Source organism: Salvelinus sp. IW2-2015, linkage group LG1 (genome assembly GCF_002910315.2).
Source record: "Salvelinus sp. IW2-2015 linkage group LG1, ASM291031v2, whole genome shotgun sequence".
Lineage (NCBI taxonomy): Eukaryota > Metazoa > Chordata > Actinopteri > Salmoniformes > Salmonidae > Salvelinus > Salvelinus sp. IW2-2015.
This window is the reverse complement of record NC_036838.1, coordinates 9,365,674-9,384,818: the sequence shown is the minus strand read 5'-3', so window position 1 is coordinate 9,384,818 and position 19,145 is coordinate 9,365,674. Positions and strand designations below refer to the sequence as shown.

General features: G+C 40.8%; 1 protein-coding gene across 1 annotated transcript in view; it reads right to left on the bottom strand.

The window, feature by feature from the left end:
* Nucleotides 1-19,145, bottom strand: part of LOC111960652 (MAP/microtubule affinity-regulating kinase 1) — a 98,479-nt gene that overhangs the window by 54,770 nt on the left and 24,564 nt on the right. The window contains exons 2-3 of the mRNA XM_023982764.2: nt 18,334-18,537; nt 8,322-8,375 (exon numbers count right to left, since the gene is read on the bottom strand). Of these exons, the coding sequence (XP_023838532.1) occupies nt 8,322-8,375; nt 18,334-18,537 (258 nt within the window). The remainder of the gene's footprint in view (nt 1-8,321; nt 8,376-18,333; nt 18,538-19,145) is intronic.

The following is a 19,145-nucleotide window of genomic DNA, read 5'->3' as shown; positions in this document are numbered from 1 at the left end:
TTTCCGGGGAAAGTCCCCGTTTTTGGTGGCCTGTCCCCGGCTGGAGCGGTCCCCGTTTTTAACAGTGCATTAAAAACAGACTGCAAAGTGAAATAATATTTTAAGTGGCAAGAAAGACCAGGCAGCAGAGCCTACCGGTTGACGTCTCAATCGCGTTGTACTTGTTTTGTCCAGCAGAGGGGGCTGCTCGCTATAACAGCTTCATTCACTTCTTCTTCTACAACGAGTTACCACACCCAGTCTCAGGGATGATTAACTCTGGAAATGCCTTTGGTCACTAGTTAGGTAAATCAGCTTTTAGTTCTCTTACACATTATTTGTGGAACAATCTTTAACGTTTTCTTACATTTTATGTTCTGGCAATTCAAAAAGCTGACTGAGGACCGTATTACTGAAAAATGTGTTTTGACTGTTTTGGTCTCAGTAGGACTCCCTGATAAAATAAAGGTTAAATAAAAATGAGAGAGCGCGAAAGAGAGTGTGCAGGCCTGTGTGTGTAAAGTTATCTGAACAGTACAGATGGTTAAAGTGTATTCATAACATTGTTGGACAAGTTTAAAAGCTCTGTTCTTTGCATCCATAGAGTCAGTACCCCCCATAGCCCAGGGATCATCAACAGGATTCAGCCGCGGGCCAGAACATAATTATGCCTACAAATAATTTGACTGCAAATAGACCGCAAGAATCCCAAAGACATAACGTTTGACTAAAACATAATAATTTAAAAACTTGCTTACATTTGTACACAATCACATATATCCCTCTACTATGTGGGGGAATACTTTGGAACAGATTTCCTAAACTTGGAGCTGATTTGCTGGTGTTTTTACAGTGTTATGTCCAACAATTATTTTAAATAGTTGATTTTTTTGTTCAGAGAACTGGGGGGGCCAAAATTCAGACCACGGGATGCCAGTTGGGGAACCAAACTAAAGTCACACTCATTTAGAATGCTTGAAGCATTAACAGTACTTAAAGCTGTGTGTGTGTGTGTGTGTGTGTGTGTGTGTGTGTGTGTGTGTGTGTGTGTGTGTGAGAGAGAGTCAGTCAGACTGCTGTGCGCAAGTGTTAAACTTCATGAACATCGATAAGAGGGAGTATGCCTACTTAACTTCTCTAGGGTAGGGGGCAGCATTTTCACATTTGGATGAAAAGCATACCCAAATTCAACTGCCAGTTACTCATCCCCAGGAGGTAAGATATGCATATTATTAGTAGATTTGGAAAGACAACACTCAGATGTTTCTAAAACTGTTTGAATCATGTCTGTGAGTATAACAGAACTTATTTAGCAGGCAAAACCCAGAGGACAAACCATTCAGTTTTTATTTTTTAGGTCACTGTCTTTTCAATGAGTTTTCATTGGGAAACCAGATTTCTAAGCAAATTGTTTGCAGTTCCTACGGCTTCCACTAGATGTCAACAGTCATGATAAATAGGTTGAGGTTATTCCTTTGTGTAATGAAGAAATACGGCCATCTTGAAGTCGAGGCACTCCAGGTGTCCTGTACATGCGCTTCAATCAAAACAGAAGGCATGCAACATTTCGTTTTAGTCCTGTATTGAACACAGATCATCCCGTCTTCAATTTTATCGATTATTAACGTTAAAAAATACCTAATGTTATATTACAAAAGTAGTTAGACATTTTTTGGCAAAGTTTACAGGTAACCTTTGATATATTTTGTCTTCATGTTTGAGCAAGTTGGAACCGGTGTTTTTCTGGATCAAACGTGCCAAATAAATGGAAATTTTGGATATATATCGAACAAAAGGATAATTTGTGATGTTTATGGGACATATTGGAGTGCCAACAACAGAAGCTCGTCAAAGGCATGAATTATATTTATATTTCTGCGTTTTGTGTCGCGCCTGCTGGGTTGAAATGTTTTCTCTCTTTTGTTTACAATGGTGCTATGCTCAGATAATAGCATCGTATGCTTTTGCTGAAAAGCCTATTTGAATTCTGACATGTTGGCTGGATTCACAACCAGTGTAGCTTTAATTTGGTATCTTTCATGTGTGATTTGATGAAGGTTTGATTTTATAGTAATTTTCATAGTAAATAATTTTCATTTGGGGCTCTGCATTTTCTCAGGCTTTTTGCCAAGTGATACAGTAGCGTCTTGCCTAAACTCAGATTTTTGGATATAAATATGAACTTTACCGAACAAAAAATACATGTATTGTGTAACATGAAGTCCTATGAGTGTCATCTGATGAAGATTATCAAAGGTTAGTGATTCATTTTCTCTCTGTTTCTGCTTTTTGTTAATGCTCTCTTTAGCTGTGACTTGGCTCATACCTAACAATCGTTTGGTGTGCTTTCGTCGTAAAACCTTTTTGAAATTGGACACTTTGGCTGGATTTACAACAAGTGTAGCTTTAAAATGGTGTAAAATACTCGTATGCTTGAGGAATTTAAATTATGGGATTTCTGTAGTTTTGAGTTTGGCGCCCTGCAGTTTCACTGGCTGTTGAAGGGGTGGGACGCTACCGTCCCACATACCCTAGAGAGGTTAAAGCTATGTTAGTGACTTTGTGTTTATGTTGAAAATGCTATTAAAACATTCTGATGTAGATAATTGTGTTTCCATACCTTACAAATCAAAGCAGAGTTTGCCTGTAACTCAATGCAATGCTTTTTAAATGGAAAATTTGTTCTTTAAGGCCAAATTAGAGCAAATCATTTTTGGGGGATTAATCACGATTAACTAATCCTATTAACTTGATTCATTATTATAATCATTTGACAGTCCTAATGTAAATATATTTAATCTAAAAAGAATAACTAACTTCTCACAATTTTTATTTGTATGAAATTCACTGATAGACGAGAGAAAAACATACAGGCAATAGCAGACAAATTAAATCCCCAAATAAAATAACATATACTTGATACTCGGAGGTCAACACAAACAATTTGGACATTCTCTTAACAATACATAGCCTACCAAGCAAGTTTCAATTCCAGGGGTTCCCCAAATGTTTCACTCAGGCCCCCCTTCCAGCATTGGGGAACATCCCGCCACATCTATTTCTATGGGCACAAGCACTGTTCACGACAAACTGTTTACGCCCCTCTTGTTGGCAAAGATAAAATGTTGCAGGTTTAAAGGTTATTTCTTGCAATTCTATACATTTTGCCATGTCTAATTTGTATTCATGTGATATTTGAGTGACTCAAACATTACCACAAAATCTATGGGCTAAAAAACATTACCTGACAAGTTGATCTAGACATGTGACAAGTTATAAAAAGCTCTAAGGTATGCAATGACTGACATGGCAAGAGGAACTGATGATGCACTACCCAATTTTGAAATTTTACCTTGTGCATTCTACCATTACTTTCAAGAGTAAGTTGAAAGCCCCCCCCCCTGCTGACCTCTCGTGCCCCGTAGGGGCTGCACCCCACAGTTTGGGAACCACTGATCTATTCAATGCAGGCCAAATTCCACTCAAGATTTTAGAGGGGTAATTTATGAGTATGGACTATGGGCTGCACAAATCAAAATGCCCTGGTCAAGTCTACTGCTCCACCAGCGAGCCAACAGAGATGTGTCTTGTGGGGAGTCAGAGCAGTCTCGAAATGATTAATCAGAAAACAGGCCCTGAAAATTCCTTCCCTTGGAGGTACTTTGCAGCATGGTCAAGTAATTGACGGGCAGATGTTGGGCCATTTTGAGCTTTTCCGACCACACCGGGGGGGAAAATAATGTAGCAGAATACTAGCAGGGTAACAGGCTTGCGGAGCTTTGACAAATCCCACACTGTGTTTTTATAATGCTAGAACTCATGGCGCGTGCGTCTCGATAGTCCAATGCGGCTTCCTCTCTTCATCTGCGCAGTTCTGAAAACACGGGATAAAGTGACAGCAATATGTCAAATGCCTTTTAGGAATTTGCTTTCACTTGGAAATAAAAACATGGAGAGGTCTCTAAACTATATTCAACTTTATTTCAGGTATGCACAGATGGAAGAAGAGGGGGGGAGGCCTTCTAAGACTACTGACATGCACCCTTTGTGTTGAAGGACAAAGCACCCATGGCTGGGGAAGGATGTGGCCTAATGCGAGCTATTGATCAGCTGGAATACGATAGCGTGGATGGCCCTCGCATTATAAGTGTCTCGGGACATTATCGACAGATTCTGCCTCCTGTGAAGTCACAAGCCAGCCTATGTCCTGTTTCGTGTTCTAAAAGAAAGCTTTACCCAAAATATTATATTTTTCTGTAACTCTGTATGTCCATCTATCAGTCTATCTTTTGAGATCTATATATCCACCCACCCACCCATCCTAGACAGGCCGATGCAGGGTGTACTGAATGACATCGACCACCATATCTGCTTGTTGTGTGAGAGAATGAGCGAGAGAGACTCTTACGTGACTTATTACTGAGCTGAAACGCAAGCACACACTGCGTGGTGTGTAAACGCCTGTGATGCGACTTCCGCTTTTGGAAGTTAACAAGGCGACACTCCATCCAAACCCTTTACATTCGTGAGAATTGGCCTATATGGATAGGACTAAGTTGAAATGTTTCTTATAGAAGAAATATGAAAAGCATAAGCATGGTAGCAATTGAAAGGGAACAGTTTGGAGATTATGGGAACATGATTAGACCAAAGGTATGGATGCAGCAGTTGACCAGATAAGACTGAATCCAAATACAATGTTGACTTTATGTGCATTTTACATTCTGTATTTTGCCGCATTTGTTGTTGATAAAATCAGAAAACACTCTTGATTTGATATTAAGATGAAAACGCATTGGACCTTTAATATACCACAGTATATAGATATGCAGGAATAAGTTTAAAAGGCTGAAAATGCAATGGTGACTTGACCAGCTAGATACACCTAGCACAAGACCAGCTAGTTACACCTAGCATATTTGAGGCACAAAATTAGGCCCACATATTGATTTTATACAAATCGTCATGCCACACTTTTCTTCATCCATTAAACGGTCGTAACCCATACCCAAAACACTAACATAATAACATGTCCAATGGTCTTTCTCCCAACAAAATCAAGATAAATGTATGAATTACTCAAAATCAAAATCGCTAGTTTATGAAATTACAGTTCAGCAATCCCACAAATTCTTGGGTTTATTTGTGTGCGTTGCTTGGAGCCCTCGGAATGTAAACCTATAATAATGGTATTGTGATAACCAACGTTTCATTCCCCAGGCCGCACCAGATGACATATCCTGCCAAAGTTCTATCTAGGGGATTTTTGGTGTTTGGATTTCAATGCAAAAAGAGGAGACCTGGTATGCTTCTCTGTCTCCCGATTCAGGCTCGTATTTCTAGTGAACTGAGCACACTTCCCCCGAGACCACTGACAGAGCTCACAAACAAGCTCTGGGTTTGAAATGGACGACAGTCAGAAGCTTTTGGTTCAGGTTCGTTGTTGTGTCACAGCTAAGTTACTGGAAAGAGAAAGGTCTTGCCGGTGTCGCAGATGCGTTACGTTTCAAAACACAGGACAAAATATAAAAAATTACTTACGCTGGAAGGGATCTAGTGAGGGTGCAGTTCGCACCAAGACACTGTCAACCAACACCGTTCTAGGTACACGTTTCCATTAACAACCGATCTAGGACGAGTTTACCCTCCCCGTCATGGCTTAACTGATGTTAGATCAGTGTCTAGGTGCAATTTAATCCTATTCCATCAAACCCAGATTATCTACGGCTAAGCCCCTCCTATCAGACCTAGACACAACAAGGTTGCTCTAATTTTCACAAGGCCTAGCCATAGGCCCAACCACATTTCCGAACCAAGGGAAGCGCTGCATCAAAGGTAATAAGCAGTTACTGTTGGTCTCTCGCAGAGCCACAGATAAACCCAGTTGGCTAAACTATGTTTAAGATGTTGAATTTCCATTGGCAGCAAAAGTCATGTGACATCACTATCCAATTAAAATCCATATCATATTGTTGTTATTTTGGAAGGCTTGGAGCCAAAATGGAGGAAGGTTTAACGAACCCTGGGGGGGGTATACTCGTGAACTTTTGCGAAGACCATTGGTTTAAAACATTGGTCTTAAAATGGCAAGCTGACAACTTTTCTCACTAGTCAACCTGGCAAAATTAGCCACGATTCTGGGGATGGCCAGCTGAGCAGATAATTACATCCAGTAACTAAAAAAAAACAAATCAACCTATCAGAGACCATAAACGGTAGAGACACCATCCAATTGCAATTGTTAAAACGGGTCAACTTGGCCACTAGATGGAGATAGTTAAACTATCTAACTAATATAGGCCATTTATCAGATGTTTTTATCGAAAGCGACTAACAGTCATGCATGCCAACTCCTTGGTTTAGTTTGTTACCATTTGTCTTGGTAAGTGGAGTGTGCCAATATACAGTGTACAAAACATTAGGAACAACTTCCTACTATTGAGGTGCACCCCTTTTCCCCTCAGAACAGCCTCAATTCGTCTAGGCATGGACTCTACAAGGTGTCAAAAGCGTTCCACAGGGATGCTGGCCCACGTCGACTCCAACGCTTCCCACAGTTGTGCCCAGTTGGCTTGATGTCCTTTGGGTGGTGGACCATTCTTGATTCACACAGAAAACGGTTGAGTGTCAAAAACTTGCATTGCAGTTCTTGACACTCAAACCGGTGTGTCTGGCACCTACTTTTACATACCCTGTTCAAAGGCATTTCAATATTTTGTATTGCCCATTCAACCTCAGTTGCTAGGTTTCCATCCAATTTGCCACAAATCTATGCAAATATTCTCAAATATGCATTTTCCCACCAGAGCGGTTTCCATCAAACAGACTTTTTGCAGATAAAAGGCTGTGCGTGATGACGTATTGCACATATGTAACTTTTGCGGTTATTAACTGATGGTTGTGTCACAAATCTGGAGCATTATATATTGCAAATGTGCCCACTCTGGTCTTGTCACATGTGCTCTAGCCAACAGCTCACAGATTCAGTGCGGGTAGGCTACCTACACAGATTATTATGGATAAGAGCGGTAATTACTTGTATTTGTCAAATGGCAGCCAAGCATCAATCATCATGTCACCAGAATAAGAACCTTGATATTTATTGGAAAGGAGCATAAAGCTCATCACCTTGAACACTGACCACCCAGGGAAGTTCATCTTAACTTATTTCATCTGTAGTCTAATAAACTGCATGCTTTCCCCGAGTCGTAGTGGGAGGACCACACAACATGTCACGTGACTCCAAGTTTAGTTCAATATGATGGTTATTAGATCAACATTTGCACAGAAAGCTATTTCTCACATATTTATTTTACCAACAAAAAGCTCCCACCATGTCGAGCAAACAAATTGTTGGCATTTATAAAATTGTACTGGCATAACGTTGCCATCAGCCCGGTCGTGACTTGTTTCATGCGTCAGGTAATTCATCCGCATGAAATGGTTGGTTGGAAACGTGGTTACTGGCACACATACACTATCCATGTCTCAAGGCTTAAATTTTTCTTTTTTTTAACCAAGCTTCTAAGCGGATTATGCATTTATATTCGTATCTAGATCAATCGTAAAAAGAGTGAAGACGATGGTGGTCTTGTCAACTGGGTGTATTTTTTCCTGACCAATATGACTGTTTGGTGGCATAGTCCATGCAGTATGATTATTAGGTCCTAGCAATGTGTTTGTGAAAAAGCCTGAAAACAAACATGTATTTCCTTATGGAATTTATTCATAAACTTCATTTTCATGGTGATGACGGATTTTTTTCCCTTCAACACAATACATCAATGAATGTTAGTTTACATTTCAAAGGAAAAGTGATCATGGGGATTCAAAATTACAGCGCAAGTTGTGATAGATGGATCAGGAACTAGGCACCGTTCACTGAGTTAATTGTCAAGACACATATTTGCATGGGATGTAGTGCATTGGATTTCTGGTAAGGATGCTTTAGTGAAAAAGTGTTGGAATCAGGTCCAACTACGTCGACAATTTTAATTGGCTGATAAGGATTTAGTTACCTGCTCAGCTAGTCAGCCTCAGCATCGTGGCTAATTTTGCCAGGTTGGCCTATGAGAAAAGACAGCAACTAGCTATACTAGCCAATGGTTTAAACCAATGGTCTTAGCAAAAGTTCACGAGCATGGCCCTTGTGTGGCTCTGGTCTCTCATACACAATGTCATCCGGTGTCTGACGCAAAACCCAAAAGGGTGTATAGATATCATCTGATCTCTGTGCTGACGTGACCCATCATAGACCGTGTTTAACAGAGAGAGCGAGAGAGGGGATAAGAGAGGAAGAGAAAAAGGGAGAGAGAAAGAGACGTTTGAATGTGAGGCCTTACCTTCTGTAGACTAGTGGGGTTCAACTGCGTTTTGTCTATTATCTTCACGGCAACCTTCGGAAGCAGAGACAAACCAGAAATAGACATTACACACCAATCACATCAGGCCAAAGCCATGTGACATCACCCATTTTGTGTTTGACAATGGAAGGTTTTGATCCTCTTATCCTGACCCAGGTTTACCGGAGTCTGAGGAGCTTCCGAGAGAGAGGCTGTGTTACAAATTGCACCATATTCCCTGTATAGTGCACTACTTTTGATCAGAGCCTTATCAAAAGTAGTGCACTATATAGGGAATATGGTGCCTTTTAGGATACACCCAGAAAGTTATGATTAAATGGTAAATTAGCATCATGTTTAGCACCACACGAGGTGTGCCTTCCTCAGAACAGGGGGATCAAGTCGCCAGAATGCAGAATCGACAGCCTCGGGTTGGGTAACTCGAGCTCAAAATTGAAAATCTATTCAGGCCCAATTCTTGCTGTCTGCTGGCGAAACAAAATAGAAAAAAAACTCTGTCCCTGTTATGGAGGCTGCAAATGCACAAACTGATTTATGTTTTGAAAGGAGGACAGTTTGAGGATGTAATTTGGACGCACACACACCAACACAGACACGCAGTGACAGCCGCCAGCCCCACACACAGAGAATGGTGGCTGTCATGACATTCCTCAACCATCATTTCAGACGAGACTGGTCTTAGAAATGTCTATGACTGCTGAGGTCGACACAGGCTCTGTTAGGTTCCTTTCATATTGGTAAATAAAAACGTATCCTGGCCACTGAGTGAGGGATCTTAAAAGGGAAGCCTCAGACGTGATACCGACCTGCCTACATGCTCATCGTGTAAGGCGGGTAGGCGGCCAATTTCCTCTATCAAGGACTAGACCAGAGGCTCTCGTGTCGATCCATCATTTCTAAGATGAACCATTCTAAAAGAGACAAGTTATGGTCCAACAGTTAAAGTGACACTCCCTTAATTTGACCGTGGCTGCTTTAAGGACAATGAATCAGAGGGTCACTGGTTCAAATCTGAGCTGGTGCAATGCTGTCGTTTTTGTCCTCCTGGTGCAAAATACGAACTGCTTCAGTAAGTGGAATTGAGAGGAGGAATACGGTGATTTATTTGGGCCTGTGTTGGTGTACAAACTCCTCAGCCAAGAGCGTCATTTAAAAAAGACACTATAATAACTCACTGGCAGTTCCATTTGTCCAGATCCACCCCCCACAAATTATAAACCAGTCAAAAGGGCTGCTGCACTTGAAGTGAAAGTTACAGATTGTGCCTTTAAAGACGCATATTAAATTCCTCTCGTACACCCCAGTGTGCCATAGATCATTTTAAAGAGTCACCGAGAAAGGTTCCATCAGTCCCCTAGACTACAATTAACCATAATCACTATAATGGCCGCACAATCATTTTGGGGATAGGATATGACACTAGCACAATGCAAATCATAGGCATCGTAGAATATACCTCCCTTGCAAAGAACAGTGCCTCCTGTTCTGAAATATGGATATGTAAATCGGACACCATTACTGGGTAGAAACAGCAGGCTCGCGAGACCATAAGCATTCGCATCCTATCAGCCAATCTCTTAGTAGGCATACCGGAATGTTTGATTTGACACGTAACGACATCTCACTCGACACTCTGGCGAGAGTACTGACGTACATTGCATCAATAATTTAACCTATACTGTGGCTCATGCTGGGTCAGAGTTCCCAGCCAAAGTTATTTCCATGTCAAAAGTAGACTTTTTAAAATGCGCTGAGGTTTTGGCCAACACTGAAAGAGAATTGTTGAGTGGTTGAGGTCAATGGGTGGTGAGGGCAACCAGTGCAGCCATATCTCGTGAACTCTTGGCTGACAGCATTTTAGCAACATCACATCTTATTCAAATATGTTCATATACACCCCCAGGAGAATGACACATTTTTTTTTTAAATGTTCTGATAAGCGACCACTTAATTATTTTTCACATTTTCATAAATTCTTAGAATGTTTGGGAATTACATATATATATTTTTTTAAATCTATAGCAATATAGAGTGGGAAAGCGGCTGTGCATTTGGACAATTAATAAACACTGCACTAAATAAAACATGTCTCGTCCAGGACTGGAGTCTATGCAGACCAGTGCACCATGGCCGGTCGGCTCAGGTGGTATAGCATGGCGCTTGCAACACCAGGGTTGTGGGTTCGATTCCCACCGGGGACCAGTACAAAACATAACAAAATGTATGCACTCACTACTAGGGCTATGGCAGTCATGAAATTGTGGGCCTTCGATTGTCAAGCAAATAACTGCCCGTCTCACATTAATTAAACATAAAACACATTTAGCATAGCCTACAAGCCACTGATGCAGACTTTTGGAACATCTACATTTAAAAAAAGTCTAATAAATCCATTTAATATAGCCGACACAATAAATCCATTATTAATTTTACACAAATCTAAAGAAACATGATATGAAGAGCAAGAACAAAATAGCATCATCTGAGTTGTCCTTATGTTAGGCCCTGATCTTGCTATGCCATACGGCTGTGGGCTACAATAGTTAATTTACCAGATTTGCTTAGAATACCGTGGCATTATTTTAATAGTACAAAGAATACAACTGAACATAGGGGAATAAAATAGAAAGGATATTTTCTCCAAACAATTTGAGGGAGTGCTCACATGGGGCTATTCTGTGTTGAGCAGTTAACAAAGAAACAGGTACTCCTATATGCTTATTTCAGAGTTATGTATGTAACTTCAGTTGTGATACAAATGTTGGGCTACATGTGTTGATTTTTAATACATTCTACGGCTGCATGATGCAACTAATGATTTAAATACAGTTACATGAAAAGGCATGAGCTCTGCTCTGTTGTTTGCGCAGGCTGTACACACTTCATCAGTCTCTCATTCACAATTTGACAAGCACTTGATAATGGCTCAAATTTCCCAGCTGCATCCCCTTGTGGCCTTAATGCCCCCTAAAAAAAAACATGCCTTTTGCGGCCAGTGGCCCTTGAGCTGAATATAATAATATAATTATAATTCTCTTCTCCTGACTGCCTGCAGAAGCACCTCTCACCTCACATGGCTCTACGTCCACGTGATTGGGTCTCTCACAGGCTACAAGTGAAGACAGAGACATCGGGGATGCAACTGCGCACGTCCTTATCCAATTCCAAAGTACATATTGAAGATATAGGAAGAACTGTAATTTACTTTTCATCAGCCAACAAGATGAGTAGGCCTAACGCACAGCAAAAGCACTAGCCTATTTCAATCTACTATCCCCCATAGAATAGGTCAACTTCTGTACTATGCTAGAAATAAATATTCCAAAGAGTCTGGGACAGTTGTGGGATGCGATAGATCCCAAATTAATACAACCACAAGTATAAAATAAAAAAAAGATCAGAAAGTTTAGCTTAAACATGTTGATAAACTATTAGGCTATTTCTAAACATTATAAGCGCAGCAATGCGGACATGGCAGTAGACTTTTAGCGCGAATGTGCCATTAGCAGGAAACACCATTCTCAAAAGTGAACGCAAATGCGATTATGCATGTAATGCTTTTATAATAAAAAGGTGCATTTTTATGGTGAAAATTCTTCCCCAAACTTGAAACTCACGTGCTGCATATGTATGCCAGTGAGACTCTACACCCAGTGTAATGCAGATTAATCCGTTTCATTTGAATAAGTTATTTGACCACTTTAGTTGTGATACAAACCTTAAAACATATAGGCCTATGGGCTAGATTACATGAGGTGTGCGATTATGATTTGAAAAAGTTGCAAAAAAAGACATGGCTGTTTCATTCACAAGTGATAGCCTGATGGGTGACAATATTAGCCTATTTTTGATTCAATCTGGTCTTTACATATACTAAATAATATATGTATGGCGTTAGTTTTGATTTAGAATAGACCACTATCATGCACCTGTCTCGAAACAGGGGGGGGGGAAATACATGTCATCTATGCACTTAAATAGCGAATGGAGGACGCTTTTCCCACAGTTAATTTTCATACCAACCAGGTAGACTATACTCCTGTTGTAAAGAGATGCAATGTGCTTAATATTAGGAAAGTTGAGAAATAAATAATCGGCCTAGCCTATAAAAAGAGGATCCCATCAGCTTTTTAAGAGGCCGTCACTGTTTTCTCACGCAATTGCATAGCCTATAGAAATGCTGCGCAACATGAGCTCATAGGCTCTCATGAAGTGTTTAAATCAAATTTGATACCATTTGCATTGATGTCAGAGTGATTAGAGGGACAATAGAGTGCTGAGTACCAGGCAGTTAGCAAGTTTGGTAGGCTACTAATGTCCGTCGGTAGCATCAGAACTTGGGGAAACCTAATTAACGTGACTTAAGTCACGTGGAATTTGACTGCCATCATGACTCGTGACCGCCGGTGTGGCGGCAATAAGTCACTGTAGGAGCACCTGCTAAATTACTAAATGTAACTACAATAGGCCTTTATGCAAACAAGTTATTTGCCACACAGGCCTGCCATCATTCACTTTGAACTGGACTGTGTGTTTAGAGGGAGTTGCGACTTTAGTCTATAGATCATTAGAACGCATTCGCCAAAAGCTACAGAATACACCCGATTTCTGCAAATATATCAATACCACGGGACTCTTCTTACATTTGTGAACTTTACGGTCCTATTGATCAAACAGCCATGAAAAGGTAGGCTTTCTCCCCCTCAGTTATGCACATCAACAACTAATGCTAGCCAGAGCAAGATGAGCAAAAATCTTACGAAGGAACATTTGATAAACCTTCAAACCGTTTGAGCTAGTTGGCTGTCAAAATTGCAATGATAAACAATGGGGAATTGTAGCCTACTCATCCTTGTGCAGCTTGCCTGCAACCAAGCTAACTGGCTAAAGTTGGCTAGCTTGCTACTTACAAACACAAATGAGAACACCACACTCTGACTAGCTAGGCTGTTTACACGTTATCTAGCGCGTTCCTGACTAACCATGACTTTTTTGGCCCATATTTACTGACACCGTCCATATTCAGGCGGTGTTGAGCGTTCGTGAATTCATCAGTTATTAGTCTTACTCAGACGAGAGTGCTCTGAAATCGGAGTAGATCGCCAGAGTGAATTTGTGAACACGAGATATGGTAACAGGATAAAAGTAATTGAAGCTAGCTACTGTAACCAATTGATACCTGCGTGTCTAGCTGTGTATAGCCACCAAAACAACGATATTAGGGGAAATAGTCACTCACCCACTCCTCCAATGACATGACATTGGCACCCAGATCCTCAAAATGTTCTACAGCTGCACCATCGAGAGCATCCTGACTGGTTGCATCACCGCCTGGTATGGTAACTGCTCGGCATCTGACCGTAAGGCGCTACAAAGGGTAGTGCGAACGGCCCAGTACATCACTGGGGCCAAGCTTCCTGCAATCCAGGACCTATATAATAGGCGGTGTCAGAGGAAAGCCCATATAATTGTCAGAGACTCCAGTCACCCAAGTTATACTGTTTTCTCTGCTACTGCATGGAAAGCGGTACAGGAGCGCCAAGTCTAGGACTAAAAGGCTCCTCAACAGCATCTACCCCCAAGCCATTAGACTGCTGAACAATTCATAAAATAAAAAAAATCGGCACCGGCAATTTCCATTGACCCCCCCTGTACACTGCTGCTACTCGCTGTTTGTTTGTTACCTATGCATAGTCTACAAGTACAGATTACCTCAACTAGCCTGTACCCCTGCACACTAACACAGTACTGGTGCCCCCTGTATATAGCCTCGTAATTTTTAAAATTATTTTAGCCTACTTGGTAAATATTTAATTTTTGAACTGCACTGTTAAGGGCTTATAAGTAAGCATTTCACAGTAAAGTCTACACTTGTTGTATTCGGCGCATGTGGCAAATAAAGTTTGATTTGACATCCTCCTAGCAGCTAGCGAGCTAACGTTAGGCTCTGTGTTTTTAGCTTGCTACATAAAGTTGAAGTCGGAAGTTTACATACACTTAGGATGGAGTCATTAAAAATCGTTTTTCAACCACTCCACAAATTTCTTGTTGCCAAAACGTTAGTTTGTTAAGTCGGTTAGGACATCTACTTTGTGCATGACACAAGTACTTTTTCCAACAATTGTTTACAGACAGATTATTTCACTTATAATTCACTGTATCACAATTCTTGTGGGTCAGAAGTTTACATACACTAAGTTGGACTGTTGCCCTTAAACAGCTGGTAAAATTCCAGAAAATGATGTCATGGCTTAGAAGCTTCTGATAGGCTAATTAGCATAATTTGAGTCAATTGGAGGTGTACCTGTGGATGTATTTCAAGGCCTACCTTCAAACTCAGTGCCTCTTGCTTGACATCATGGGAAAATCAAAAGAAATCAGCCAACCCCAGAAAAAAATTGTAGACCTCCACAAGTCTGGTTCATCCTTGGGAGCAATTTCCAAAACGCCTGAAGGTACCACGTTCATCTGTACAAACAATAGTACGCAAGTATAAACACCATGGGACCACGGAGCCGTCATACCGCTCAGGAAGGAGACGCGTTCTGTCTCCTAGAGATGAACATACCTTGGTGCGAAAAGTGCAAATCAATCCCAGAACAGCAGCAAACGACCTTGTGAAGATGCTGGAGCAACAAGTACAAACGTATCTATATCCACAGTAAAACGAGTCCTATATCGACATAACCTGAAAGGCCACTCAGCAAGGAAGAAGCCACTGCTCCAAAACCTCCATAAGAAAGCAAGACAACGGTTTGCAACTGCACATGGGGACAAAGATCGTACTTTTTGGAGAAATGTCCTATGGTCTGATGAAACAAAAAAAGAACTGTTGTTTGGCCATAATGACCATAATTATGTTTGGAGGAAAAAGGGGGAGGCTTGCAAGCCAAAGAACACCATCCCAACCGTGAAGCACGGGGGTGGCAGCATCATGTTGTGGGGTGCTTTGATGCAGGAGGGTCTGGTGCACTTCATAAAATAGATGGCATCATGAGGGAGCAGAATTATGTGGATATATTGAAGCAACATCTCAAGACAGTCAGGAAGTTAAAGCTTGGTCACAAATGGGTCTTCCAAACAGACAATGACCCCAAGCATACTTCCAAAGTTGTGGCAAAATGGCTTAAGGACAACAAAGTCAAGGTATTGGAGTGGCCATCACAAAGCCCTGACCTCAATCCCGTAAAACATTTGTGGGCAGAACTGAAAAAGTGGGTGCAAGCAAGGAGGCCTACAAACCTGACTCAGTTACACCAGCTCTGTCAGGAGGAATGGGCCAAAATTCACCCAACTGATTGTGGGAAGCTTGTGGAAGGCTACACGAAACGTTTCACCCAAGTTTAAAAAAATGTAAAGGCAATGCTACCAAATACTAATTGAGTGTACGTAAACTTCTGACCCACTGGGAATGTGATGAAAGAAATAAAAGCTGAAATAAATCATTCTCTCTACTATTATTCTGACATTTCACATTCTTAAAATAAAGTGGTGACCCTAACTGACCTAAGACAGGGAATTTTTACTAGGATTTAATGTCAGGAATTGTGAAAAACTGAGTTTAAACTTATTTGGCTAAGGTGTATGTAAACTTCCGATTTCAACTGTAAATAGATACTCTTGCCTATTATCCACGTTATGACTGACATGTGATCCTTGCCCTAGCTAGAGTTTGATTGTATTGTCATTCCCAGCCTTAGTTAAATGTCAGTTTTTGTCCAAAATATTGAGTAATGGAAACTGAAACCGTGCATCCCGAATGGAGGCAGCAAACAATGTACAAGGCCAGCTGTGATTTACAACCTAAGAGCAATATTTTTTGGACAACCAAGAAATGTATTGGTGAATTATATTAATCATGCATTGAACTGCATCCATCTATTATGCCAACAATGCGTGAGTGTACATCATGGAATGTAGAGTCAAATGGAACCTACTAAAAAGTAGTTAAAATGCTGTCAGTATCACTTTAAAGGGACAGTTCACTTCCTTGTTTTAAAGGGACAGTTCACTTCCTTGTTTTAAAGGGACAGTTCACTTCCTTGTTTTAAAGGGACAGTTCACCTCCGTGTATTTAAGGGACATTCACTTCCTTTTTAAAGGGACAGTTCACTTCCTTGTTTTAAAGGGACAGTTCACTTCCTTGTTTTAAAGGGACAGTTCACTTCCTTGTTTTAAAGGGACAGTTCACTCCAAAACCAAAGTGTCAGATGTTTTCAGCCTAAAAGTGGTCAGATGTTGATAATTCCACATCCCACCTGTTGTTGCAATCCAAAATGAAAAGATAAGCACTGTTTATTTGGTGCTCATCTTTTTAAATACATTTGTGTATGAGGGCATAGACTGGATCTAAGCAACCAAAAACATACATTTTCCTTTAACATCTGCTTTCATAGAGATATGGGACAGTACTTTGGTACTGTATTTCTCAAGATTCCCTCTCCACTCAGTTGTTGAGCCCATGAAGCAAAAATCCAGAGAAATTTGGACATGCAAACAATGTGTGGAGTTCCTAAAGTTTTAACCTCTGAGTCTTTACATGTAAGGCTATTGGCATGAATCCAATGTCTAAATATTTCCGTGTGTGTGACAGACACATGCAATTTCCAACAAGGTCAATAACAGCAACAAAGTTGACATGCCACGCGCGTGAGACCAATTCGAAAGAAGGAAAACTGGGTTATTTTCTGTTCAGGCATTAAAAAAAACACTCAAGAGATAGAATCAACATGACCTCTTAGAACAGGGATCATCAATTAGATTTAGCCGAGGGACAATTGTTTCTTAAGCGGATGGTCACGGGGCCGGAACATAATTACAAATAATTATAAAACAGATATAATATGACTAAAACATAACTTCAAACCTTGCTTACATACATAAATATTATGTGTGGAAAGACTTTCAAAATTAAAATCTCTTGGAGCTGATTTGATGGTGTTCTTACCAAAACATTTTTTTTTTTTTTATGTACAAAATTATTACTTTTAGTTTTCGTTGTTGTAAACCATTTAATTATCCGTTCCAATTGTTTGTTGTGGGGAATCTATACTGAACAAAAATATAAAAACTCAACATGCAACAACTTCAATGATTCTACTGAGTTACAGTTCATAAAAGGAAATCAGTCAATTGAAATGAATTCGTTAGGCCCTAATTAATGTATTTCACATGACTGGGTAGGGGCGCAGCCATGGTTGGGCCTGGGAGGGCATAGGCCCAGCCACTGGGGAGCCAGGCCCAGCCAATCAGAATTAGTTTCTCGCCACAAAAGGACTTTATTACAGACAGAAATACTCCTCAGTATCATCAGCTGCCCGTGTGGCTGGTATCAGATGATCCCGCAGGTGAAGAAACCGGATGTGGAGGTCCTGAGCTGGTGTGGTTTCACGTGATCTGTGGTTGTGAGGCCGGTTGGACGTACTGCCAAATTCTCCAAAACAACGTTGGCTTATGGTAGATAAATTAATACTCTGGCAACAGATTTAGTGAGACATTCCTGCAGTCAGCATGCCAATTGCACACTACCTCAACACTTGGAGATCTGTGGCATTGTGTTGTGTGGAAAACTGTACATGTTAGAGTGGCCTTTTATTGTCCCCAGCACAAGGTGCAGCTACGTAATGATCATGCTGTTTAATCAGCTTCTTGATATGCCACACCTGTCAGGTGGATGGAGTATCTTGGCAAAGGAGAAATGCTCACTAACAGGGATGTAAACAAATTTGTGCACAATTTGAGGGAAATAAGCTTTTTGTGCAGATGTAACACTTTTGGGATCTTTTATTTCAGCTCATGAAACCAACACTTCACATGTTGCATTTATATTTTTGTTCAGTATAAGCATCTTTAGCCACATTTAAATTGAAAACAGACCCTGGTTACACCCGGGTTAACCTTTGTCTAAGTAATCAGTCCTAAACGAAAAGGAATCAAACAAAAGACCAAATTGCTAAATGACAGTGACAAATTCACTATGGAGGAAACTTACCTCTCGTCCTGTCAGTATATGCCGTGCCAGCTTGACCTTGGCGAAGTTCCCCTTGCCAATGGTCTTGAGCAGCCGGTAGTTCCCGATGTGTGGCTGCTCCTCCGTCGTGGACGCCACAGAGTTCCGACCTCTCGGCAGGCTGTGCCGACTCGCCGACTTGGCCGGCGGGGCCGGGGGCTCCTGGTAGCCCTCCACAGAGGTGTGCTGTAAGAATGTGACATGTGTGGAGATTAACAACGTGTCTGTTTAAAAAATATATTTTTTTAATTTTTTAATTTAACAGATAGAGGATCAAAGTGTGGAACGATAGAGAGGTTGTGTCAAAGGGGAATAGGCCAGATTCAAACAACAACAGACTACACCAGCTTTCCACCAGCAACATGCCTGTCTCTTCTACACAGTCACAAAGCTACACAGCTAGCGAGAGAATATCTGCTACATAAACCAGGTTTCCATCCAGTAAAAGTACGTCAGATAAAAAATAAAATCACGACTAGCCTGATGGCAGCAGCTAATGTTACTGTGAAGTTTTTCAAATGTCGACAAAACAAATAAGTTACACAAGGTGGGATCTATGTGTGTCGGTACAATTATGCGAGAAATGGCAATGGAAACGCTTTTAATGCGCAAATATTGATTATAATAACCATCATATCAAAGTAAACTTGAAGTCACGTGATGATATGTTGTGTGGTCCTCCTACTACAACAACTCGGGAAAGCATGCAGTTTATTATTAGGCTACTGATGAAGTAAGTTTTGATGAACACTTGGGCTCAAGTGCACAGTGAGGAGCTTTATGCTCCTTTCCAA